At 42.8% G+C, this 24,594-nt stretch overlaps 1 protein-coding gene across 3 annotated transcripts in view; it reads left to right on the top strand.

Moving 5' to 3' along the window:
- Nucleotides 1–24,594, top strand: part of LOC135244255 (uncharacterized) — a 51,363-nt gene that overhangs the window by 6,300 nt on the left and 20,469 nt on the right. For all 3 annotated transcript variants that reach the window (XM_064316582.1, XM_064316583.1, XM_064316584.1), the window contains 34 exons: nucleotides 330–529; nucleotides 979–1,082; nucleotides 2,107–2,219; nucleotides 4,273–4,458; nucleotides 4,565–4,639; nucleotides 6,254–6,495; nucleotides 7,558–7,630; nucleotides 11,329–11,466; nucleotides 11,700–11,893; nucleotides 13,132–13,235; nucleotides 13,356–13,474; nucleotides 13,711–13,863; nucleotides 14,079–14,110; nucleotides 14,233–14,330; nucleotides 14,762–14,790; nucleotides 16,065–16,086; nucleotides 16,338–16,365; nucleotides 16,532–16,601; nucleotides 16,710–16,856; nucleotides 16,944–17,146; nucleotides 17,534–17,637; nucleotides 17,745–17,863; nucleotides 18,201–18,377; nucleotides 18,827–18,858; nucleotides 18,962–19,059; nucleotides 19,157–19,185; nucleotides 19,586–19,607; nucleotides 19,701–19,728; nucleotides 20,010–20,085; nucleotides 20,939–21,085; nucleotides 21,767–21,975; nucleotides 23,263–23,366; nucleotides 23,591–23,709; nucleotides 23,855–24,010. In XM_064316582.1, coding sequence (XP_064172652.1) covers nucleotides 330–529; nucleotides 979–1,082; nucleotides 2,107–2,219; nucleotides 4,273–4,458; nucleotides 4,565–4,639; nucleotides 6,254–6,495; nucleotides 7,558–7,630; nucleotides 11,329–11,466; nucleotides 11,700–11,893; nucleotides 13,132–13,235; nucleotides 13,356–13,474; nucleotides 13,711–13,863; nucleotides 14,079–14,110; nucleotides 14,233–14,330; nucleotides 14,762–14,790; nucleotides 16,065–16,086; nucleotides 16,338–16,365; nucleotides 16,532–16,601; nucleotides 16,710–16,856; nucleotides 16,944–17,146; nucleotides 17,534–17,637; nucleotides 17,745–17,863; nucleotides 18,201–18,377; nucleotides 18,827–18,858; nucleotides 18,962–19,059; nucleotides 19,157–19,185; nucleotides 19,586–19,607; nucleotides 19,701–19,728; nucleotides 20,010–20,085; nucleotides 20,939–21,085; nucleotides 21,767–21,975; nucleotides 23,263–23,366; nucleotides 23,591–23,709; nucleotides 23,855–24,010 — 3,750 coding nt within the window. The remainder of the gene's footprint in view (nucleotides 1–329; nucleotides 530–978; nucleotides 1,083–2,106; nucleotides 2,220–4,272; nucleotides 4,459–4,564; nucleotides 4,640–6,253; nucleotides 6,496–7,557; nucleotides 7,631–11,328; nucleotides 11,467–11,699; nucleotides 11,894–13,131; nucleotides 13,236–13,355; nucleotides 13,475–13,710; nucleotides 13,864–14,078; nucleotides 14,111–14,232; nucleotides 14,331–14,761; nucleotides 14,791–16,064; nucleotides 16,087–16,337; nucleotides 16,366–16,531; nucleotides 16,602–16,709; nucleotides 16,857–16,943; nucleotides 17,147–17,533; nucleotides 17,638–17,744; nucleotides 17,864–18,200; nucleotides 18,378–18,826; nucleotides 18,859–18,961; nucleotides 19,060–19,156; nucleotides 19,186–19,585; nucleotides 19,608–19,700; nucleotides 19,729–20,009; nucleotides 20,086–20,938; nucleotides 21,086–21,766; nucleotides 21,976–23,262; nucleotides 23,367–23,590; nucleotides 23,710–23,854; nucleotides 24,011–24,594) is intronic.

Genomic DNA, 24,594 nt, shown 5'->3' with positions numbered 1-24,594 from the left:
ATTTTGTAAGATACATGTGCAATCCTGGTCCTCTGGTTTTAGGTTAATTGTGTAATCCTGGTCCTCTGGTTTAAGATTAATGGTGTAATCCTATTCCTCTGGTTTAAGATTAATGGTGTGATCATATTACTCTGGTTTAAGATTAATTGTGTAATCCTGGTCCTCAGGTTTTAGATTAACTGTGTAATCCTGGTCCTCAGGTTTTAGGTTAACTGTGTAATCCTGGTCCTCTGGTTTGAGGTTAACTGTGTAATCCTGGTCCTCAGGTGTTAGGTTAACTTTGTAATCCTGGTTAAATTAACTGGTAGCATACATATTTTCCCTTGCAGAGATCCAGTTTCCAGGGTGGTTCTATCCTGGAATTGATTGGAAGCATTCAGAATGCCTCAGCCAATCAGCAGCCCCCGGATTCAGGTTTCATCAAGATGTGGTTCCAAGTGAACCTTAGGCCCCTCCTCTCTACGGTGTCCAAGGAGGCCCTGTCTTGCCTGAGCATGGGGAACTTCACCTGTGGGATGTACCAGACCATGTATGTATTTCAGACCATTCAATTTCACACAGCTATACCCACTGTTCACATGTCAAGCACACAGCAAAATTATTTGTGTTTAAGGGATATTTCTCTTTCTGAAGTTTTAAAATGTTTTAGTATTTTAGTTTTACTGTTTGTGACTGGCCCCAACAGTATTTGTGTGCGATTAAATATTTTATATCCTCACAGAAGATTCTGTACAGTGATGTTGGACACAAAAAACTGTCTGGACCAGACAAAAACATACACTGACACTGAAATAATATCCAAAAACTCCCAGACAGTGTTCCAATCCAATAATGACAATATCTTAATATTGTCACTATTCATTTTGCTGTGTATGCTCTTCAATGTCCATCTGGACAGTAATGTTAATTGCATTGTTGTGAACCTTTCATTATTTTCAAAAGAATGAAAAACATTGCCTTTATTTTTAATCTCTGCAGCGTCAACGAGATAAGTCTTCATTTTTCAAGTTTGACCCCTGCCAAGCAGAAGTTGATCTACAAGTACTTTATGTACCCCTTCCTTGCCAGGAACAGCACTGCAGGTACTGCTCTTAGGACCCAAACATACAATATTTCACATTAGATGAAAGGTTCTAAGCATCTACAGAGAAGTGACTTTCTTTCAAAGAAAAAACCAACAGCACCTTGCTGCCTACACTTGAATTCTGTTAAAGAGGGTATGTTTATAGGAATTTAGCAGACACTGTTATCCAGAGCGACTTACATTGTACACAGCTGGATATACAAGTATACTGGAGCAATGCAGGTTAAGTACCTTGCTCAAAGGTACAACGGCAGTGTCCTACCGGGGAATCGAACCTGCGACCTTTAGGTTACAAGACCAACTCCTTAGCCATTATAATATACTGGCACCCCAGTATGAGTTTATATTGGCCACTCTGCCATTTCCTCTATACTAACTCAGTATGTTAACAGGGTTGGTCTAGTGTTAATGAGACAGCATTCAGCGGGTCTACTGTTAATGAGACAGTGTTAAGGGGGGTAGTGTTAATGAGACAGTGTTAAGGGGGGTAGTGTTAATGAGACAGTGTTAAGGGGGGTAAAGTTAATGAGACAATGTTAAGGGGTCTACTGTTAATGAGACAGTGTTAAGGGGGTAGTGTTAATGAGACAGTGTTAAGGGGGGTAGTGTTAATGAGACAGTGTTAAGGGGGGTAGTGTTACTGAGACAGTGTTAAGGGGGGTAGTGTTAATGAGACAGTGTTAATGGGGTCTACTGTTAATGAGACAGTGTTAAGGGGGGTAGTGTTAATGAGACAGTGTTAAGGGGGGTAGTGCTAATGAGACAGTGTTAATGGGGTCTACTGTTAATGAGACAGTGTTAAGGGGGGTAGTGTTAATGAGACAGTATTAAGGGGGGTAGTGCTAATGAGACAGTGTTAAGGGGGGTAAAGTTAATGAGACAGTGTTGAGGGGGATAGAGTTAATGAGACAGTGTTAAGGGGGGTAGTGCTAATGAAACAATGTTAATGGTGGTAATGTTCAGTATCTCATGGATATAATGGTTAAAATAACACACGTATTTGTTTTTGATTTTGTAAAAAGGCTGCGTTTCTGCGGGGGAAAGCAGCGAGGTCTGGCTGCAGAGGAACTTCGGCCCGTTCTCAGCCGTGGCTCAGTTCAAGGATTTCATCGCGCTCAAAATGGACTTCAGCGGCGTAAGTTTGCCAACCGAGCATCCAGCGGCGTCTGACTGCTGAAGCCACAGCTGTGGTGTGTCCCGACGGTAACCTGTGTGCAAAGTGGAGAAATGTCCTTTTCTGCGTCTGCACAGCAGTTATGGAACAACTTACTACGAGCACCTGTATAAGGACCATGCTGTGTGCCTCTCTTTGTTTTTCATTTGTGTATGCTGGTTTAGCTACCTCTTTGCGGCTAATTAGCCACATCATAACCGCAAACTATGACTCATTGCCTACGTGTTGTACATTAAACGATCAGAATCAATGACTGTACGCTGCGGCATATAGCCTACTTTCTTGCAAAGTTTCACTGATAATGCCAATTTAAATCCCGGCCAGCTTTCCAGTGAGTTTGTTTGTACTCCCCGTGTCATGTGGGTTGTCTTCCAGGTACTACAGTGCCAAGACATGCAGGTTAGGCTAATTGAAGACTCTAAATTGCCCGTTGGAATGAGTGTGTGAGTGAATGGTGTGTGTGCCCTGCGATTGATTGGCAATCTGTCAAGGGTGCATTCCTTCCTTTCAACCAATGCATGCTGGGATAGGCTCCAACACCCCCGAAACCTTGCCCAGGATAAGCGGGTATAGGGGATGGATGGATATTCCACTTCCAAATCTATTTATTAACCCTTCTGTTCTCCTCAGGTTCAAACATGAGACTTTGCGACCTCTAGCTGGTGAAGTACCATGAGAGAAAACGAGGGGAGACAAACTGATGTGTTTCGTAGTAAAAACTAGTGGTGTGGACTGTAGAAATACAGTCTCTCTTGACTGTGAAGTCAGAAGACAGTTCTTTGCCAGAGACAAATACATAAAAAATATTAATTTGGGATTGAAAATTTAATGAAGAGGCTTGACCACAGGGCGCCCGGCAGGGCGGGTCATTTTTGACCTTGTGGACACGGGGTGCATATATAATATGAAGAAAACACAAGGGTTTAATCCAGTTATTGATTTAAAGTCAGATTTGAGCACATTGAAATAACTTGTGGTTGCGCCATAAGTAATTTTTTGTGGTTACTACGGTGGATTTAATGGTTAGGGTTTCAAAACCACATTTGCAAGACAAACATAGTTTGTCCCAGGTGTATTTGTCAGGTGGTGCAGGTGTCAAGATCACAAATGACAAATAACAGCACTGACTGTAAAGACCTTGCCTGTCCAGACATTCCACTTCCCAACAGTGGAGAGGGGGTGGAGGTGTGTAGGCTAATTTACATAAATATAAAACAAGCACAAACATAACCAGTGCCTCCATTTTCAAATGTTTCCACTCCTGCTCTTAGCTGTGCAGTCCTAGCATTAGTCTCCAGGGCTTGTTAATATAAAACTATCCAGTTTCAGAACGTCTTCTCCAAGTCTGAATTTATAAATGGATAGCTTAATTTGGTTTGAACGGCAGGTTCCATCTTGCATTGTATAGCCTAATTTGGTTTGCATTGGATAGCCTAATTTGGTTTGAATGGCAGGGTCCATTTTGCATTGGATAGCTTAATTTGGTTTGAACGGCAGGTTCCATCTTGATTTTATAGCTTAATTTGGTTTGAATGGCAAGGTTCCATCTTGATTGGATAGCCTAATTTGGTTTGAATGGCAGGGTCCATCTTGCATTGGATAGCCTAATTTGGTTTGAATGGCAGGGTCCATATTGATTTTATAGCCTAATTTGGTTTGAATGGCAGGGTCCATATTGATATTATGGCCTAATTTGGTTTGAATGGCAAGGTTCTATCTTGATTGGATAGCCTAATTTGGTTTGAATGGCAGGGTCCATATTGATTTTATAGCCTAATTTGGTTTGAATGGCAGGGTCCATCTTGCGTTGGGTAGCCTAATTTAGTTTGAATGGCAGGGTCCATATTGATTTTATAGCCTAATTTGGTTTGCATGGCAGGGTCCATCTTGCCTTGGGTAGCTTGATTTGGTTTGAATGGCAGGGTCCATCTTGCGTTGGGTAGCCTAATTTAGTTTGAATGGCAGGGTCCATCTTCCGTTGGGTAGTCAATTTTGTTTCCTTGTTTCGTTTCAGCTGGAAGTTCTGCACCTCCTCACCCCGGAACAGAAGGCGGAGCTGCTCCTGCACCCTGAAATGGGTCACCTTGACAACGAGACCCTCAGCTTGGTCTTCGATAGCCTGATCAAACCTCTCCTCAACCAATCAGGATCTGCCAACTCAACCGTGCCGACGCCTGGGCCAAGCCAACCCGACGCAGGGGTGGGTGCGATGCTGGGCCGCAGGCCACACCCAGGACCAAAGGCAAGAGCATGTGGTGTCATTCAGTAGAATGAGCTAACCTCTTTTTACATCTGTCTGTTCGCAGAATTTAAATGGCATCCTGAAAACACTGCAACCCCTGGGGAGTTTTATCAAGCACCTAGTGTCCTTTACTCTTAACGTAAGTATGCTGGTGTCACGGGCTGTGGCTTTCCTGTTTTTACCCATCCAGCACTGTATTTTGGTCTCCTTCTGCCATTTCCTCCTTAATTTATTTGTTCTGAAATTTGGTTCGTTGGCAGGATGGTTTCGGGTGACTTTCTTACAGCTGTGTAATTGCTCTGTTGTTCATTCCTGGATAAAATTCTAAAATCTAAAATTATAATTTATCTGTTTTCATGTAAGCCGTTTAAATAAAAAAAAACCGGTGCCTGCCCGCGGCAGATGGGTTCCCCCTCTGAGTCCGGTTCTGCTCAAGGTTTCTTCCTGTTACCAGTCAGGGAGTTTTTCCTTGCCACTGTTGCCCTAGACTTACTCTTTGGGGGCCGGTTCTCTGTAAAGCTGCTTTGTGAGCGCTATACAAATAAAAATTGATTGATTGATGATTGATAAAATTCCAGCATTTTCCAGCAAAGTTTCAGCAGTGTAGTGTGGGAATTTTGTGGGATTCAAACATACCAGCTGTCAGCAGTGTTAGAGTGGCAGTTTCAGGACAATTACATTTAAAGGTATACTATGTAGGAAAAAAGGGGCACAAGCAGAAATGTCACAGACATTTTTTTTGAATAGAAAATGCCGGCAGACAAGCATGTACTCGGCAGAAGTGAATCGAGAGACAGATTGCCAGTGCATCATAGTAATTGCCGAGCATGGCTGTTACGGTAAATGACAGTTTGAAGGTGAAAATCCTGCATAGCATGCCTTGGAGTGAAAGTTCAGCAGTGACACACTTTTTCCAACATGCGATCTCATCTAACTGGTTTTTGGAGGTCAGTCACGGGACGGGGGTGGGGGGTGTCTGTTTTATTTGTTTTCCCAGCCGGTCCCTTAGCCTTCCTGTAACAGTATCCAAGCAGGATATCAGGCTCTGGCTGGTTCGCACCGGCTGCTTTTGAACTGTTTTGGACACATGGTCCCAAATGAGGGATGGCTGCTACCTTCTACTCCTATCCCATAATAATTTTCCTTTATCTAAATATATGCTGAAATGTGTATGAAAAAGTGTATTTTATACTTTTAGTTCACAAACTTTTTGAAACAAGGATGGTCCACTGATTTGGTTCAGTAGGTTCCGTCTACCTGGACTCCCATTGTGCATTTAATGACTTTCCAAATGCAGAATTATATTTTCTACCTTAATTTCTTCCCAGTAAGTCTCTGCAGTGTCATGCCGCCTTGCTTTGCCCAGTGCAGTCTTTGCGGTGTCATGCAGTGTTACTTTGCTCAGTGCAGTCTGCAGTGTCATGCAGTGTTACTGTGCGCAGTGCAGTCTCTGCGGTGTCATGCAGTGTTACTGTGCGCAGTGCAGTCTCTGCAGAGTCATGCAGTCTTGCTTTGCTCAGTGCAGGCTCTGCAGTCTTGCTTTTCTCAGTGCAATGTCTGCAGAGTAGGTTTGGGGTCAATTCCATATCAGTTCAGTCAGGAAATTAACTGAAATCCAGTTTATTGATTTAATATACATGCAGAGCATGATGGTATTTTTCAATTAAGTTTGTTTCCAGAATTGAATTGAATATGAATTGAAATGGAACTGTCCTGGCCATTGTGCACTCACCTGTGCTTCCTCTGCCCTCAGTCCAATGTGACCACCCTGAGGAGCTACCAGCTGGCCCAGGCCGTGCTCAACTACTCCCTCTCTGAGATAGCCGCGGCCCAGCCAAAAGAGGTCCTGCCCACCGCCCTGCCCTTGCCACCCGGCTTCAACGCCTCCAGCTTGGATGACTGGTTCCAGCATGTGGTGATCCCACTGATTCACCATTTCCTGCCCCAGAACGAGACCATCCCCCCTGACCTCCTCGTCACCTTCTCCCACGTTTTGTGAGTACCACCCTAGTGACAAACAGTGTCCGATTGGTTAGGGAATTCTGTAGGTTCTGTGGCGTGACTGGTTTAATCTCTCTACTGCTGATCAAACAAAAGAACAGTAGGCTTAGCAGAGCCACAATGCCTCCTAAACTAATGGTCAAAGGTATGTGGGCATCTGACATCCAAAATCTCATCCAAAATTATGGGCATTGATATGGAGTTAGTCCACCTTTTGTTGCCATAACAACCTCCACTCTTCTGGGAAGGCTTTGTACTAGATGTAGGAGCTTTGCTGCAGGGATTCGCTCCCATTCAGCGAGAAGAGGTCGAGCACTGATTGGGCGATTAGGCCTAGCTTACAGCAGGCTTTCCAATTGATCCTAAAGGTGTTGGATGGGGTTGAGGTCAGGGCTCTGTGCAGGCCAGTCCACACCATTGGGCTTTCCAGTTAGTTTTGTTCATATCGTAATGGAATGCATTTGAATGATCTGAAACATCTAATATGAAGACGTCTAATCGAAGAGGCAGTGCCTTTTTACTACAAGGGCAAAATGTCTTACAACACCTCTGCAGTACTGTTGGAAAATAACATGAAGAATATTTTTTGCATACTGCCTATCAAGTACTAAAAAATAAAATACGCACTAAACAGAAGGCAGTATGTTTAGTAGACAGTCCATATTTTAAAGGCACAGCAGTTAGGAGGCTGTTTGGGACATGCAGAGTGCATATTTACAGGGGATACAGTTCTTCATTGGTATGGCCATGAGTTCCTCATCATGTGACCTAGGAAACATAAAAGCTGTATTTGAGTCCTTATCCTCTAGGTGTCACTGTAGACACTAACTGCAGTAATCAGTGGAAAGGAGTCAAAGGAACAGGACCAGTCAATTAAGGACGAGATAATGAAGGCAATGTGGTGTGTTCTGAAATGAGAAATGCCTCTTTCGTCCTTTTAGTGTTGGACGATGGAACTACAGGTTAAAAACGAAAGGTCTTGCACATCGGAGACAGAACAATATAATTTTTCATCAAGGATTTTCAGTTTTAGGACATTTCTGTGTTTGTTTGCAGCTTTGCAAATTCTGAACCGGAACCCACCGATCCGTTAGACATCTGTCAGCTGGTGGATCCTCACCCCTGCGCTGTGAGTTTCCTTTCCTGTTCTGCTGTGCACCTCCTGCACCTCACCCACTGCACCTCACCCACTGCACCTCACCCACTGAACTACCTGCACCTCACCGACTGCACCTCACCCACTGCACCTCACCCACTGCACCTCACCCACTGAACTACCTGCACCTCACCCACTGCACTACCTGTACCTCACCCACTGCACTACCTGCACCTCACCCACTGCACTACCTCACCCACTGAACTACCTGCACCTCACCCACTGCACTACCTGTACCTCACCCACTGCACCTCACCCACTGCACTACCTCACCCACTGCACTACCTGTACCTCACCGACTGCACCTCACCCACTGCACTACCTCACCCACTGCACTACCTGTACCTCACCCACTGCACTACCTGTACCTCACCGACTGCACTACCTGCACCTCACCCACTGCACCTCCTGCACCTCACCCACTGCACCTCACCCACTGAACTACCTGCACCTCACCCACTGCACTACCTGCACCTCACCCACTGCACCTCCTGCACCTCACCCACTGCACCTCCTGCACCTCACCCACTGCACCTCACCCACTGAACTACCTGCACCTCACCCACTGCACTACCTGTACCTCACCCACTGCACTACCTGCACCTCACCCACTGCACTACCTCACCCACTGCACTACCTGTACCTCACCCACTGCACTACCTGTACCTCACCGACTGCACCTCACCCACTGCACCTCACCCACTGAACTACCTGCACCTCACCCACTGCACTACCTGTACCTCACCGACTGCACCTCACCCACTGCACCTCACCCACTGAACTACCTGCACCTCACCGACTGCACCTCACCCACTGCACCTCACCCACTGAACTACCTGCACCTCACCCACTGCACTACCTGCACCTCACCCACTGCACTACCTGTACCTCACCGACTGCACCTCACCCACTGCACTACCTCACCCACTGCACTACCTGTACCTCACCGACTGCACTACCTGTACCTCACCGACTGCACCTCACCCACTGCACTACCTCACCCACTGCACTACCTGTACCTCACCGACTGCACCTCACCCACTGCACTACCTCACCCACTGCACTACCTGTACCTCACCCACTGCACTACCTGTACCTCACCGACTGCACCTCACCCACTGCACTACCTGTACCTCACCGACTGCACCTCACCCACTGCACTACCTCACCCACTACACTACCTGCACCTCACCCTCTGCACTACCTGCCACATATAGACCTGTGTTTTACACCCTGTTGATGCAACACACTGAAAGTTAGAATGATATCCGGGACGGGGGATTGTCTTCCTGATTGTTACCATTTCACTTTTATGAGTCGCAAGTTGCCTGTGTTTGCTGAGTAAGTTGCACCTCATAGCCTGAGAATCATTTATATGGATGGGATTGAGATAAAGCCTTCCTGTACCATTTGGTCTTAGATATTGTTAAATCCAGCACACTGCATCTTAACAGAATAGAATCTGATGCATCTTTAAAGTCTGACATATCATCATAATTTTACAAGGATACAATGAATCAAACATCTGCAAGAAGAATTCTGAATTAGACAATGGATTGATGTAACTACAGAGAACATAGTCTATGTTATATCCTGCCACTGATTTAAGTGCAGAGAACATAGTCTATGTTACATCCTGCCACTGATTTAAGTGCAGAGAACATAGTCTATGTTACATCCTGCCACGTGTGTTGAGCTCTGTGTGTGGCAGATGCTGAATACAGAATTATGGAACGACTTTGTTACGACCTCTGTCATATGTTTTGTGTTTACATTTGTATCTGCTGTTGTGTATGTGTATGTCCTGTTCTTCTGGTTCTTCAACAAACTGACCGTTTCTATCTCCGTGTACTCAGTTTGAAAAAAAAAAACCTGGTTTGCTACTGACCAGTGGAGACTTCTTTGAATTCTGTGCTCGGTACTTGTGGATAGTGATTACTTCGTTTGACTTTATGTGTTTGATCTTATTTTGTTCGATTACGATCTCATCTAGCCATTCTGGTTTGTTTGCTGATTGCAACATACAGTACACAACAGAAGTTGTGTTGTGTTGCATTTTGTTGAGTTTCTACTTTGAGGCCTGTATTTTCATTATAGTCTTTCTAAAGTATTTGTTTTTGATTGTTCATAAGAAGAAATACTCTACTTGTCAACTTAGAAATAATGCAATTATTGAGAGGTGATACAATTTTGAATCATTTGACATTTAAGTGATATTGCACAGGGGTGTACTCACTTCTGTTGTATAATATATATATATATATATATATATACCGACGGGTGACAACTTGAAAGAAAAACTTAATGAATGTAGATGCTTCCATACAGATGTACTGTGTCATACAATTAAGCAATTAACTGTGTTTTGTGACATGTATAAAAATGCTGCGCAGGCCCAGTTGATCTCGATTTTGGCTCAAGATGGCCAGAGGAGGAGATATAAGTGACTTTGAAAGAGGGTTCATTATTGAGCTACGGATGGCAGGAGCTTCAGTCACAAAGACTGCTCAACTGGCTAGTGTTTCAATAGGAACAGTGACTAAAGTGACATCTGCATTTAGATCTATGGGAAAGACATCAGTAAATATGGTCGGAAATTGTGGTCGAAAGCGCACATTAAATGACTGTGATGCTTGTGCAATAGTGTGATATGTAAGCAATAAGAGAAGAGCAACTCTTCTTCAGGTGATTGTGAATGTCAATGCAGGACGTGATCAGACTGTGTCAGCAAGAACAGTCCATTGACTACTACATAGAGGGATATTATAGCAGGGTTGCAGCGCATAAACCCCTCATTACAAAGATGAATGCACATTTGAGAGTTCAGGGGGGGCAAAAACCATAGGCACTGGTCCACAGAGATCACTTTGGAAAAAAAGTGATATGGTCAAATGAGTCATCCTCCACCATATTCTCAATAAGAGGGCCAGTGCATGTGTGGCATACACCAAGAGAACGCTACAGGCCTGAATGCTTGACCCCTAGAGTGAGGGGGTCTGTTATGCTGTGGGGGGCATTTTCCTGGCATGGTCCACTTGTCTCCTTAGAGGGAAGGGTCACTGCAAATCAATACAAAGTTATTCAGAGAGATCACCTTTATCCTATGATGAAACATTTCTATCCTGATGGGAGTGGTTTCTTCCAGGATGACAATGCCCCTATCCACAGGGCACAAGGTGTCACTGAATGGTTTGATGAGTATGAAAATTATGTGAATCATATACTATAGCCTTCACAGTCACCAGATCTCAACCCAACTGAACAACTATGGGAGAGTTTGGACCCCCAACATCTTATTATGTTGCTTTTTACTTTCATTTATCACCTGTCTGTCTGTATGTGTGTGTGTGTGTATATATATATATATATATACATATAATATCAGGTACAAATACACAACTGATGATGCACTTTCAGGAACATGATTGAAAATATTTGAGGATTGCAGATTTGGAGACAAATCCTCTCTGGATGACATAGGACAGAGAGAATCTGTATCTGGAAGTTGGAGACTTGCTTCCCTCTGGAATTGAATGAATGAGTGTAACTCAGGGCAACACATTTCTCTCCATCTTTTTAGAATATTTACTTACTCAACCATAATTCCAGCATTCCAGCCAAAAAGCTGGTTAACAAACCATCAAGTCATTTTCATCTGCCTGTCTTTGCAGCTTGCCAACACAGTGGAAACCTTGGCTAAAATCTTCGAGTGTGTTAACCAAACAAACCTGACTGTACAACACCTGAGCCCCCTTGCGATTGAGCTCACCACACTTCTGAGCCCAGTCATACAGCAGCGCTGTACAATGGTATGTTACATTCAAAAATGTTTTCAGTATTTGGTTGTATACTACATACACTGTAACAACAATGACATCTTTCTTTACATTTCAATTATGATTCCAGACTATTTATTTGTCTTTCTTTCCAAACAACTGATGTGCTGGCAGAATTTCAGAGTATGGAGCTGGATTTATCAGAAACATCAGTGTCCTGCTGGTGAACCTTTTTCCTGAACTATGTTTTTTTCTTCCTGATTCAGAATGTGGGATCTGACCTCTGCAGCCCACTTCCTGCAACCACCATTGACAGCTTCCCATCCGAGAACTTCCAGGATGTGAATTTCACCCAGATCTTTTTCCAGACCAAAATCAAGCCTGCCCTGCCCACAATTTCTGGAGATAGCCTCCAATGTCTCGCCACCAAGAACTTCAGCTGCCAGTCTTACCAGGCCTTGTACGTGCATACCAATTCCAATGATACAGTGTTGTTTCTTTGCTGAGTATATTGATTTTTTTTAAATTAGCATAATCTGGGATTCCCAAACTCAGCCCTGGGGGCCCTTTTTTTCCTGGTTTTCATTCCAGTCCAGTCCAGCTGCGACCCCCTGAATTGTCAATTGTTCTTAAGTGGACCCATTTAGGCTATGTCTGAATGAGTGCACTTGCATACTATTGAGTACACTGAATGAGAAAGTTGTTAAATAGGCCATTTTTTCTCTAAATGTAGTGTACTTAAAATCCCAGTATGCTACCATTATTTCTCGGGTTTCAGTGAGTATATTCACCAGCATACTTTTCAGGAAGTAAACAATTAAGGTTCAGCTTCACATTAAGGTCACATTATGTCAGAAACATAGATACATGACTTGAATAAATGCCCCACATTCCAAAGACATTTAATCTGTCAGGTCAATATATCCAGAAAAAGCACCCATTTGATGTTCAACGTGATAAATGACTCATAAAGAAATAGTTTATATTTAACGGAAATATAGGCTATGTCTGAAACAGCCTCCTCACTACTGTGTCCTCAAAATATGTACTGCCTACTAAACATAGTGCCTACTGTTGTGTGGATTTTTAGTACGCGATGGAAAGTATGCAAAGCATCATATGCTTAAAACATCCCACCCTTGTGGTAAAAAGGCCCCGCCTCTTCCTCTCTGATTTGTGGGACCCAACGATGGCTCCACCTCTTCCTTCGTGGAGCCTCCTAAAAAGTATGGTTTACTTCCTGAAAAGTGTACTCCCAGCAAAATAAACATATCATCCAAGGATTTTAAACACAATAGATTTAGAGACAATTTTGCCTACTTAACTTTCTCATCCAGTGTACTCAACTTATATCCTCAAGAATAGACAAGTAAACTGTTTTGGACACAATCATAGGTGGTGATATGGTAGAGTGGTTGGAGGACCATGGGAAATATTCACATACGCATGTGACATGCAGTGTATCACATCTGGGATCTGCAGCCGTGCAAAGCTGTGGGGTTTGCTGGGTCTTCTGGTTTGTATTGTTATTCAGCAGCTGATTGATAGATTAAAGCATTCGTTTAGCAATTGCGGTTAATTTACCTACTTTCCTGGTACTGAACTGATTGTGGTTCTCCGTGGCCAGGACCGAATCCCCTGCTTAATGTGACGACTGCTGTGGCTCTCTGTGGTCCTGATGAGACTGTGCTTTTCCAGGGTGATGGAGCTGTCCAATCAAATGCAGCTTCTGGATCAAGAGAGGCAGATGTTGGTGTACACGAATTTCATCTACCCTTTCCTGTCACAGAAGACGTCTGCAGGTACCTTGTATTGGCTTGTTTCTCCTTCTGCAAACAGCTTACCACAGCAAACCCGCGAAAGCATGTTTACTGATCAAAGCTCTGTGTATATGTTCTTCCTTAATTCGGATTCTGTTTCAGATCCCAGCTGCATATCCCTGACAAACAGCAGCCACGACTGGGTGATGATGAACTTTGGCCGGTTTTCCATCTTTGCCCAGCTGCAAGATTTCTTCTCTTTGAACTCAAACTTTTCTGCTGTAAGACACTCGATCTTTGTTCATGAGTGATATGTGAAAGCTAAATCGTTCTTAAAGCCGGGTGTGAGGTCTTTGGGACATTATTAATCATTAGATTAATTTAATTTGAGCATGAGCAATATGGATACTGTAGTGTATTTGTACGGGGGAAATAGTTGTGTTGAAGCTAGCATTCCTTAAGCAATGTGTTTGTACGGATGACACCTTCAAGTGAAACCTTCTGCTCTTGCTCGTAGGTGGAGGTCATTGATCTCCTCAGCCCTCGACAGGCAGTGCAGCTGCTTGAGATGCCTCACGTTGACGAACACACCGTCAATGCAGTGCTGGACCGCTTCCTTGGATCTCCAAACAGCGGGCAGGAGGAGTTCCTCCGTCAGCTTGTGATGCTGGTAATGAGGCCTAGTTTTCCTGGAACATAACCTTATGTGGAAATGTCCTTCTTCCTTTTCAGTCATGTTCAGTAATTGCTCTTTGGCTTGCTGCAGCTTCAAAAATGTTCCTTTCCCTTTTCTCTCATCAATCACGTTTTATTAAATGGTGACAAAGGATCAATGAAACGATGTTCTTGCAAAATGCTTATTTTGTTATTTTTTCCCGCTTTTAGAGCCCAATGAACTGTAGCTCCATCCCAATCATGTGAGTTCAACAACAAGCTTTCTTCGTCTTTAATTACATTCCTGCTGTATGGTGTTCCCTGACGTGATTGGTCTGTGGCCCTTAGCAGCGGCGTATCACTGTCTTTTCCTCTTCTCCCTCAGAATGAAGAGGCTTCGCCACTTACTCTCCTCAACGCCAGGGCATCTGGAGCCAGCGATCTGGGCCAACATTAATGCATTAATGCACGCACAACCCGGAGGTGAGCACATGCATTTCTAAATCTGCGTGAAAACATCATAAAACAGTACTTTATATACAGCTTTTTCAGGCATTTTCAATGATCTTTTATTTTCAGATCCTTTCTGTAGTTTGCATTTGTCATTTAATGTTATCTAATGTGGCTAACTAGCAAGCTAACACTACTAGAGCAAAAGCCTCCTGTAGAGATGAGTCTTCCGTGATGCATTGATGCTGTAAGACTGGAAATTGCTAGTGAGCTGGTCACACAAAATGATTGAGTGACATTGCTTAAAAAACATTATCGTCTACAAAAATGATTTGAGGTTGAGTGTGTCATATACACTGTTTCATCTTACCTGCTGGGTTTTTACCGTAGCTGTCCTTTCTGGGATGCATTTTTTATTTATATGTGACTGTTCCTGTGTGACACTATTTCCTTTTTTGGCACAGACTGCATGATGATGCCAGTTGATGAAAAGGTAATGCTGAGTTTTGCAAGTTATTCCCATGGCAAATATGAACATGTCCAGATTACATACGTTCACATAAATGAATGTAACATGTTCAAAGCTTTGTATTTCATATAACCCCTTAATCCCTAGCTTTTACAAAAGCAATTTCCATCCGTCTACACTACTCTTAATTAAAACCTTACAAGTTTGTGGGAAACAGACTGTGTATGATTTTTTGTATTTATTTTTTTGCTGCTAGCTGATGTGAATTTTGTGAAATAAACAGTAGAGTTGTATTTTTATGTAGATTATGTGTTTATCGTGACATATCTTCACATATTTCCAAAATCTTTTTACTATACAAAGTCTTGATTGTACACATGTGCCATTCAAATAAAGCTTTCCAACTTTGTGGCAAAACACAATAAACAAGAGATTATGGCATTATTTGAAGGGCACACGTGTGCCATCAAGACTATGTATCAAAATTCGGGAAATATGTGAAATATACTCCACTTTTATTTCACGAAATTCACATAGTGGCACAACAAAAATAAAGATCACACACAGTTCATCCCCAACCTGTTTCCCACCAATGACCAATGCAAAAAAAATTGTGCTGATAACTAAGAGCAGTGACATTTTGCAAGGGTTTTTCAAAGACATCCTAAAATCTCTCCAAATTGCACATTTTGGATAATATTTTGATAATATGTTTTCTACACCACAAAATATATTTATTTATTTCACGAAAAATCACGTTTTGAACTAATAACAGAGGAGAATCAATTCTATCATGTTTTTAAGTGTCGGTATCTTAAAATAATTAACATTATGTTGAATGTTGAAACGTTTGTTAACTGGCAGGAATTATAACAGAAAATATTGGTTCGGCTTGAACTCGCTAATGTTAGTGCTGCAAATATGACACACATTTTGCCAGGGAATTGGTCTGTTAGAAGCTTGGCAAAAGAGAGAGACAGTCTGTGACAGCTGCAGCAACTGATTGTAGCAAGTGTGTTGTTACAAACGTGTCAATCAATGGGAAATCTTCCGATGTGAAAAGAAACATTGGTGCTATTGACACAAAAAGCACACACAACTAGGCGAATCTACTAGCCAAATATGATAGGTCTTGCTGAAAAGCTGTAGGAGGAGTAATGTACAGAATGTTGGAATAAGAAGAAATAATAAGGAGAACACTAAACTTGCTTTTTCAATGAACTTGCATGCCCACCAGTGGGACTGCAGCTTTGTTTAGCACCCTCTCTTTTATTCACATTATCTTTTTCTTGTTTCAGTGCCCATCCACACCATGGAATGGTAAGAATCTCTCATCTCTCCAGGATTTCTTATTCTGACAAACTGATAAGTTTCTCTACAGTATAAGTTCTTTTTTTTTTTTAAATATATACTTTCATACATGACTTTGTATATACTGCCTTTATGTCTGTGCTAAACAAAAAGACACCTGTCTGCCCAGTTTATCAGTTTGACACACAAATCATCTTTTTAAATTTGAGTTTTACTGTGATGTATGTGCTGTATCTCACAAAGTATTTGACTTTTTACAGAAAGCAGCATTTGTTCAGGAGTACCCAGGTGGGAATAATTCTGATATTCAGATATAAATAAAAAATCATTCTGATCCATTCTTTATCTTGCTATTAATTAGTCATAATTGTTTGTGTGCATCAATTATTGGACAGATGACATGAGAATTAAACAAAGCTTTGTTTCTAATGTGCTTGTTCATGAATGAATCCAGCCCTCTCCTGGACTCTGCGATTACTGGGATGCCCTGCAATTTTACAATCACTCAATACGCTTGTTCATCGGTAAGATTTTTTCTCACTTTTTCTCTGTGAGTTTTATGCAAGCCTTTGTGTTCAGTGTTTAGATGAACGCTACATTCATGTCATGGTCTTCGTATTCTCTCCTCTCAGTTGGCCTCACTCACTGGTGAAAACCTAGCTGACCTGCTAACATGTTCGCTGTCCGGAGACACGACCTACCCCAAGGAGACCTGGAAGCTCTTCCTCACCAAGGCCTCTGGAGTCCTGGACGAAGCCCTCCTCATCCTCACTAACAGGGTACTGAACGCCTGAGCGCTGTGAGTTTGCCTTTGGCCGATGTTCTCCTGACGGCCTCGCAGAACTAACGGCCTTCGCCTTCCGCAGTCCGTCCAGCTGAGGAGCCCGCCCGTCCTGGAGGTGATCGGCGAACTCAGGATCGACACGCTCAGCGAGGCACAGCTGCAGACCGTACCGGTCGTCCACCACCTGTTCCGTTCAGAACTGCGGACGGTCCTGTCCTCCGCGTCGGCGAGGTTTCTGTCCTGCCTCAGCAGCAAGAACTTCACCTGTGAGACCTACCAGCAGGTGTAAGTGCTGAGATTTTCCCATCACACACTTGCTGCTGTCAATCAGTGTCATTCTCATGACCTCATGGAGGTACCTCGCTGTAACTCCGGGGTGCACAACTCCGGTCCTGGAGGGCCGATCTGCATTCTGGTTTTTGTTCCAACCAATTGCCATAGATATACTTTTCCGACAGCTCTATAAACTATGCTGCTTCACTCCTGCACTTGAGCTCAGTAAAATCTCTAGGATACACTTGCAGTCTGCGGCTGTAGCTGGCGCTTATACACGTGTCAGATCAAGATATGATTGGGCTAATTAAATAAATGTTGGCAAATGTTCACACATAATCCTGAAATGGATTGGCCCTTGTTGTGCACCCCTGCTGTAACTGCAGTCAATTTTTATAGGGTGAATGAATTCGGCTTCCAGTTTCCTGGCATGGAAGAGACGCAGCAGCGCCAGGTGCTCGAATATTTCATCCTCCCCTTCCTGACCCAAAATGACACCTCAGGTAAAGACCTCGTTCAGAACATCACCTCCATCAGATGATGTTGGCCCTCCAGCACTCCAAAATGGCGGAGCAGTTAAAAGTGTCTGTCTGTGGTCTCTTGCCCTCAGACCCATCCTGTCTGAACAGCACCACTGGAAGTGAGGATTGGCTAAACAAGAATCTCCAGCAGTATTCCACCTTCGTGCCTGTGCAGCAGCTCCTGAAGCTAAATCCAAACTTCGATCCGGTATGTTGCATTAATTCATAACTCCATTCATGTGTGCCAGTGACTACGGTACTTTAGACTGCTACTGATCTCATGCGGTCTTGTGAATGCTGTGATGTGGAAATCTATGAACAGTCATGTAGAAAGAAATAATTCTGCATGCAGGAGCATTAGCATGCAAAGACTGTTATCTTTCATGGGGTTTTTCCTTGCTGCTCTTACACTTGGCTTGCTTTTATGAGCCTTTATGCCAGGCTTTTGCTGTCAAGCATAGTGACTAATACATTTTAGTGCAATATACATTTGATTTGATTGGGTCAAAATTGGTGAGACTCTCTGCTGACCCCCCCCCCCTCAGGTGACAGTCCTGAGTCTTCTCAGCCCCCGACAGACGGCAGAGCTGTTCGTTTTGCCCCACCCCACACTTTCGGATAAAAAAGCCATCGCCAACGCAGTGTTTGACTTCTTCATGGAATCACCAAACGACAAGAAAATGGTGGAATTCCTCCAAGAGCTGCTGATGCTCTCCGAGCAGGTAACGCCCTCATGCTTGGTGATTTAGGTTTTTGCTAATTCATTTTGAACATCCAGCATCATGTGTTCAGCGCGGTTTTAGTTCTGCGTCTATTTCAACACTGCTCTTGGTGAAACAGAATGGTTGGAAAAGGTATTGACTGTAGGTAATCAGAGCACTAATTTAGTCAGGGAAATGGCGAGCATTGTTGGGCTGAATGGCCTGTTCTTGTAATTATGTTATGTTGTTATTTCATTTTATGAAAAACAAAAAAACAAGGCTACAGTATTCCCAGCAGGCAGAATGCCACACAGCTACGTTAATTTGTTTGTTCCTGGGTTTCCTTAAGGAAATTTTTTGGTTTTAAAGCCAAGACCACATATGACCATAAATATAAAGACCACATAAGACAATAAACACAAAGACAACATGACACAATAAATATAACTCCTGCAATTTTTCTCTCTCAGATGAACCTCAGTTGTGACTCCTACAAAACCATGTGAGTTGGCTGACAAATCTCAGAATTTGAAATTTCATTCTTGTCATTCTTGATAGTGGATGAACATGGTTGCCATGTTTGCCTTTGTTCTGTGCATGCCCAGAGTGAGCAGGCTAGACCAGGCGGTGTCGTCTGGGTCCAGTGAACTTCAAGCTAACGGAACAGAGATCAGGGGCAAGCTTGTACAGCAGGCTCTGCTGCGTGAGTACTTTTCACTCTCTGTCTGTCATCAATATGAATGCGAAAGCTAACTTTACTACATTTCCCAATTGTATGTTCTTTATTTTTCTCCCAACAGATTGCCCAATAAACGAAGTCCTTCCAGGGGTGAGTTAGAATATTACCCATAAAACACCTCTGCCAGTCAGAATATTACCTATAAAACACCACTTCCAGTCAGAATATTACCCATAAAACACCCCTGGCAGTCAGAATATTACCTATAAAACACCACTTCCAGTCAGAATATTACCCATGAAACACCACTGCCAGTTAGAATATTACCCATGAAACACCACTGCCAGTCAGAATATTGCCCATAAAACACCATTGCTGGTCAGAATATTACCCATAAAACACCACTGCCAGTCAGAATATTACCCATAAAACAGCACTGCCAGTCAGAATATTACCCATGAAACACCACTGCCACTAAATATTGCAAGATATTTTCTAAAAACAAACAGCTGTGTGTCAGTGTGTGAATACCTATGTTTTGTTTTTTCAGTGTCCGACAACCCAAGTAAACGGTATGTTTAATGTCAAATCGTTTTTGTTTGGGTTTACATGGGGGACTGTAGTTGTGGAGGTAGCATTAATTTATGTTTATTCTCTTTTTGCAGAAAGCAAAATCTGTGCTGGAGCCAACAAGTGAGTAGCTAATAATAATAATAATAATAGTATAGAAATGATGGTATGAAATCTAAGTGCTAAATGTTGACACTTGTAGGAAATTCAAGCATCTGTGACATTTTCCTATTTGAATATCTAGCTGTGATTGAAATTTATGGGAAATATGAATGTATAAATTTACTTAATTTTGTTAATAATAGTTGAAAATGTTAGTGGTTGTATTGAGCGATTGTTCATTGCATTATGCTTGGAAATGTCAGAAATACAGCAAAATTTACTTGATTCATAAATTTTGTCAGTTCCTCCGCCGTCAGAGTTGAGAACACAACCATGATGTGTGAAAACGATCTGGGACATTACGCCTGTCTGCCAATGGTAAGTACATTACACCTGTGTGCAGTCTGTAAGCACATTACCCCTGTGTGCAGTCTGTAAGCACATTACGCCTGTGTGCAGTCTGTAAGCACATTACCCCTGCGTGCAGTCTGTAAGCACATTACCTATGTGCAGTCTGTAACAATTACGCTGTGTGAAAGTCTGTAAGCACATTACCTGTGTGCAGTCTGTAGCACATCCTGTTGCAGTCTGAAGCCATTACGCTGGTGCAGTCTGTAAGCCATTACCTGTTGCATCTGTAGCATTACGCTGTGGCAGTCGTAAGCACATTTACCCTGCTGCAGTGTGCACATTACTTATGTGCAGTCTGTACAGATTACGCCTGTGTTGACAGTCTGGTAGCACATTACCCTGTTGCAGTCTGTAAGACATACCTGTGTGCAGTCTGTAAGCACATTACCCCTGTGTGCAGTCTGTAAGCACATTACGCTTATGTGCAGTCTGTAAGCACATTACGCCTGTGTGCAGTCTGTAAGCACATTACCCCTGTGTGCAGTCTGTAAGCACATTACACCTGTGTGCAGTCTGTAAGCACATTACGCCTGTGTGCAGTCTGTAAGCACATTACGCCTGTGTGCAGTCTGTAAGCACATTACCCCTGTCTGCTGTAAGTATGTTGGTAAGCTTTTTCATATTTGCCACTTTTAACTTGTTTTCAAAAAACGTTAACAAAATAGAAGTGGGAATCCTCTGGAGGATTATTTCATTGTTCTTTTCTGGATAAAATGTTTAATGAGATTGCATATTCACCTCACTGTTATTATTGATTATTTATCATGAATCATTTCCAAAATTTAATTTGTCTTATTATGACATTCATGTTATGGTTCAGCCAACAAACCTAACATCGGAACACGTGGCCAGGATACTCAGCTGCTCTTTGAGGGACAACGTGACATACTCGAAGGAAACCTGGAAGCTGTTCTTCACCAAAGTCTCAGGAGTCCTGCATGAAGCTCTGGTCATTTTCTCCAACATGGTGAGCAAGCCCCCCTTCCTCTGACTTTTATTGTCTGATTCTGCCGCTGACTTAATGTTCTACAAAATCCCTGAATTATATTTTGCTCCAATTCCATGGATCCAATAATGACTTAAAAAGTATGAACTTTAACAATACACTGTAGGAATAAATGAGTATTCGTTATAAAATGCATTCGTTCATTTATTATTCTGAAAGGCGTGCACAAAGAGACAGACAAAGATTCTTAACAAACAAAGGCCTTTATATCGAACCTGATGTATTTCTGTTGCGTGCCACTAGCATTGTTAATTCAGTATAATTGTTACGAATAGAAATACCCTTCAGTGTTGCAATAACAAAGAGGGTGGAACGGTTCGTAACATTAAACCACCACAACCAATCTACACAATAACGCAACCAACGCGCAGATGTTTAAAGAGAGAAAATGATTATTTATTATATACAACTTAATGATTTCCTATGAACTAAAAGTGTCAACCTAGCTAAAATGTCCGTGAAACAAAGGCTATTTAATTGAGCCTCACCGGGCAGCCAGTACAGTGGTCCAAGTCCTCTGTGAGGCCGGTCCTCTCCACCAGATCCAACCGCAGGGATTACGTGATGTTAGCGTCCTCTGCTGGTCAAGTACTATACTGCCGGATACAGCGCGACTAATCTAATCTATCTTCCCTTTTGTAGACCCACAGCCTGAGCCGAGCTTCTGCAATGCCGGTTCTTGACGTGATTGCAGAGAGCCTGGATGCAGGGATCACTAACTCAAGTGAAGACGTATCTTTGATCACCAAGATCTTCCAGGAGACGTTCAAGCCTTTGCTACCCTTCATATCACAAGGCCTTCTGTCCTGCCTGAGCACCAAGAACTTCAGCTGTCAGACTTTTGAAGTCATGTAAGTAACGTGTGTGTGTGTGTGTGTGTGTGTGTGTGTGTGTGTGTGTCCGTGTGTGTTCGTGTGTGTGTGTGTGTCCGTGTGTGTGTGTGTGTGTGTCCGTGTGTGTGTGTGTGTGTGTGGGTGTCTCAGTTTCCAATAATATAAGCAGGGACACCAGTATTTTGGGCCAAAATGATTTCAACTGGTATTACCACTTGAATCTCCATGGGGCTCTGTAGGTGTTGGATTGTCACAATCACCTGACTAGTTATAAATAGTGAGCAATTGTGACCCTCATAAGCACAGTCCATTGATATAATACACCAGGTAGAGGAAGGACTGTGACCTGAACGAAATGTCAAACACAGAAAACTCTTTGGAGTGTGTGAGTGCAGTACCCTGCTGGTACACAGCACAGCGATGGAGTTTCGTACTTAGCAATGAATCCATACAGGTACAAAAAATATCACCTATAGTCTTTAATAATGAAATTGCTTGCTGGCCATAATCAAATAGTTTCATTTGGGCCATTCACCTACAAGAGCAATCATTTTGTAAGTAACTAACTTTTTACAGCACTTAAAGGTCTCAAAATTCATGGTTGAGATATTAATAGTGTAATCTATGTCACAGAATATACCGTGAATCTCTTTATTTTTCTCTTTTAATTATTATGTTAACCACAAACTTTATTTTCTGCAGAAATCGAAAATTCCTATTGGAAAAAAGTATAGTGTTTGTCAACTTTGATGGCAAATTTTCTGGATAGAGCCAAACTGGTGGTAGAAAAAAACATTACTAAGGTAGCTTGTCAGATAGTCTAACATTTACTTGAAGTGTTGTCGGTTTTTGCGTTCAAAATAAGTTTCCCACCAGGAAGGTCCACATGAACAACTTATTATGTCCGATTATCAAGTTGGGGAAATCGGGATTCTAGATACAGCAGGAATTGGGGGAGTTGTGGCATATTCCCGACTCAGAGAAAACTAGGAAGAAACTTCTGGGTTGGCCTACAAAAACACGTCATTACTGTTGCACTCTATTGATGTAGATTCCTGGGGAAGGGCAGTATGATAATTGATTGAGGAGAAGTCTCTATCGACCTCTTGCTGTGGGACGACTGAATTGCATGTGAAAAATGCTATAGATAAGCTGGTGTCCCTGAACATAAGTAATGAATCACAGCCATCAGCTAATATCTTATTGCCTATGTAAACATTTCTAGAGTAACTAACACAGATTTTTCTTCCAGAACATCCAAATTACTCACATGATTGTTTACCTGCTCATCCTGTTCTATTTCAGAGTGAGAACTCTGAGTGAAAAATATGAAGAGATGGACCAGCGCCAGCAGTCTTTGGTCTACACAGATTTCATCCAAGTATTCTTGTCTCGGACGGACATTCAAGGTGTTGGCTTTGTTCTATTAATTTTTATTTTTTATTTTTTGCTTCTTTTGTTCTTCATATGACAATATGGCATCTTACACCGTAAAATCCGGTTAAGGCAGCATTCTTGTGCATGGATGATTCCCATGGTCCGGGATCAAATCCCGACTGTGTTCAAACTGAATTGTTGAATTATGAGAGTAATAAGCTGCCACATAACTGCCGGTGGGTGCCATTTTTTCCAGATCCAGGGTGCGTCCGCAGCTCAAACGGCTCCGTGTCATGGCTTCAGATGAACTTCGGGAAGTTCGCCGGTTTCCTCAACCTCAGAGACATCCGGAGGCTCAATGCAAACTTCTCAGTGGTGGGTGAATAGGCCGCAAACATGGAAGATAACTGTACCCAAAATTATAGGCAAGATGGGAAGAAGGAACAGAAATATCTGATGAAGACTGACAGGATGAGTACAGAGCGCTGTTCTTAGGTATTTCTCTCCTTTGGGTCTGCAGCTGGAAGCTCTGCCTCTTCTGACCGTTAAGCAGTTGGCTGAAGTCGCTGCTACTCCAGGACAGCTGGTAACCGCTGGAGATGCTAATAGGCTAATGAGCCACGTGCCGGGTGACCGTTTGGGCATGTTCTTCGATGAATTTTCACCAGCCATCCAGGTATGAAATGCACACCGAAACTGGCCTTAGAGATGGTTTGCAAAATGACAGCGATTGCAAGGGTTGTGTGTACAGTGTAACCACCACCAGGAAGTGAAAGGGATACTCAGGGTTTTCCTGGAACAGACAGAGGTACTCTGGTGAGCTGAGATCTGCTCCATAGTGAGCCTCCTTTCCTTCAGTTTGAGTAAGCAGCTTCAGTGGTGCCTGCAGCTGTACACCAGTACACGCCGAACCTGGGTCGAGTACGTATTTGTTTTGGATTCAAATGCTTTTCTGCGCTCTATTGATCTTGCCTGGTGTAATTGAGCCTGCCAAGATGACCAGAAGGCGGGGTTTGCACTTTTTGAGAATATTTCATTGGTTCCAATACATCAGACAAGATCAGTAAAGTGTAGAAAAGTGTTTGAACCCAAAACAAATATGAATTTGACCCAGGTCTGGTACGCACTGTGCATACCATCACGCCTACATAGCTGGACAAAAAATATTTAAACCTGTTTCCATCCTATCAATAAAACTACAAAAAAGGTGTGGGGTTGTTTGGAAGTGTCTGCTGCTTGTCCTCTGCTGTTAAGCTTTTT

The sequence above is a fragment of the Anguilla rostrata genome, chromosome 17 (genome assembly GCF_018555375.3).
Source record: "Anguilla rostrata isolate EN2019 chromosome 17, ASM1855537v3, whole genome shotgun sequence".
Lineage (NCBI taxonomy): Eukaryota > Metazoa > Chordata > Actinopteri > Anguilliformes > Anguillidae > Anguilla > Anguilla rostrata.
Note: the sequence above shows the minus strand (reverse complement) of the source record. Positions and strands in the feature narration are given on the sequence as shown.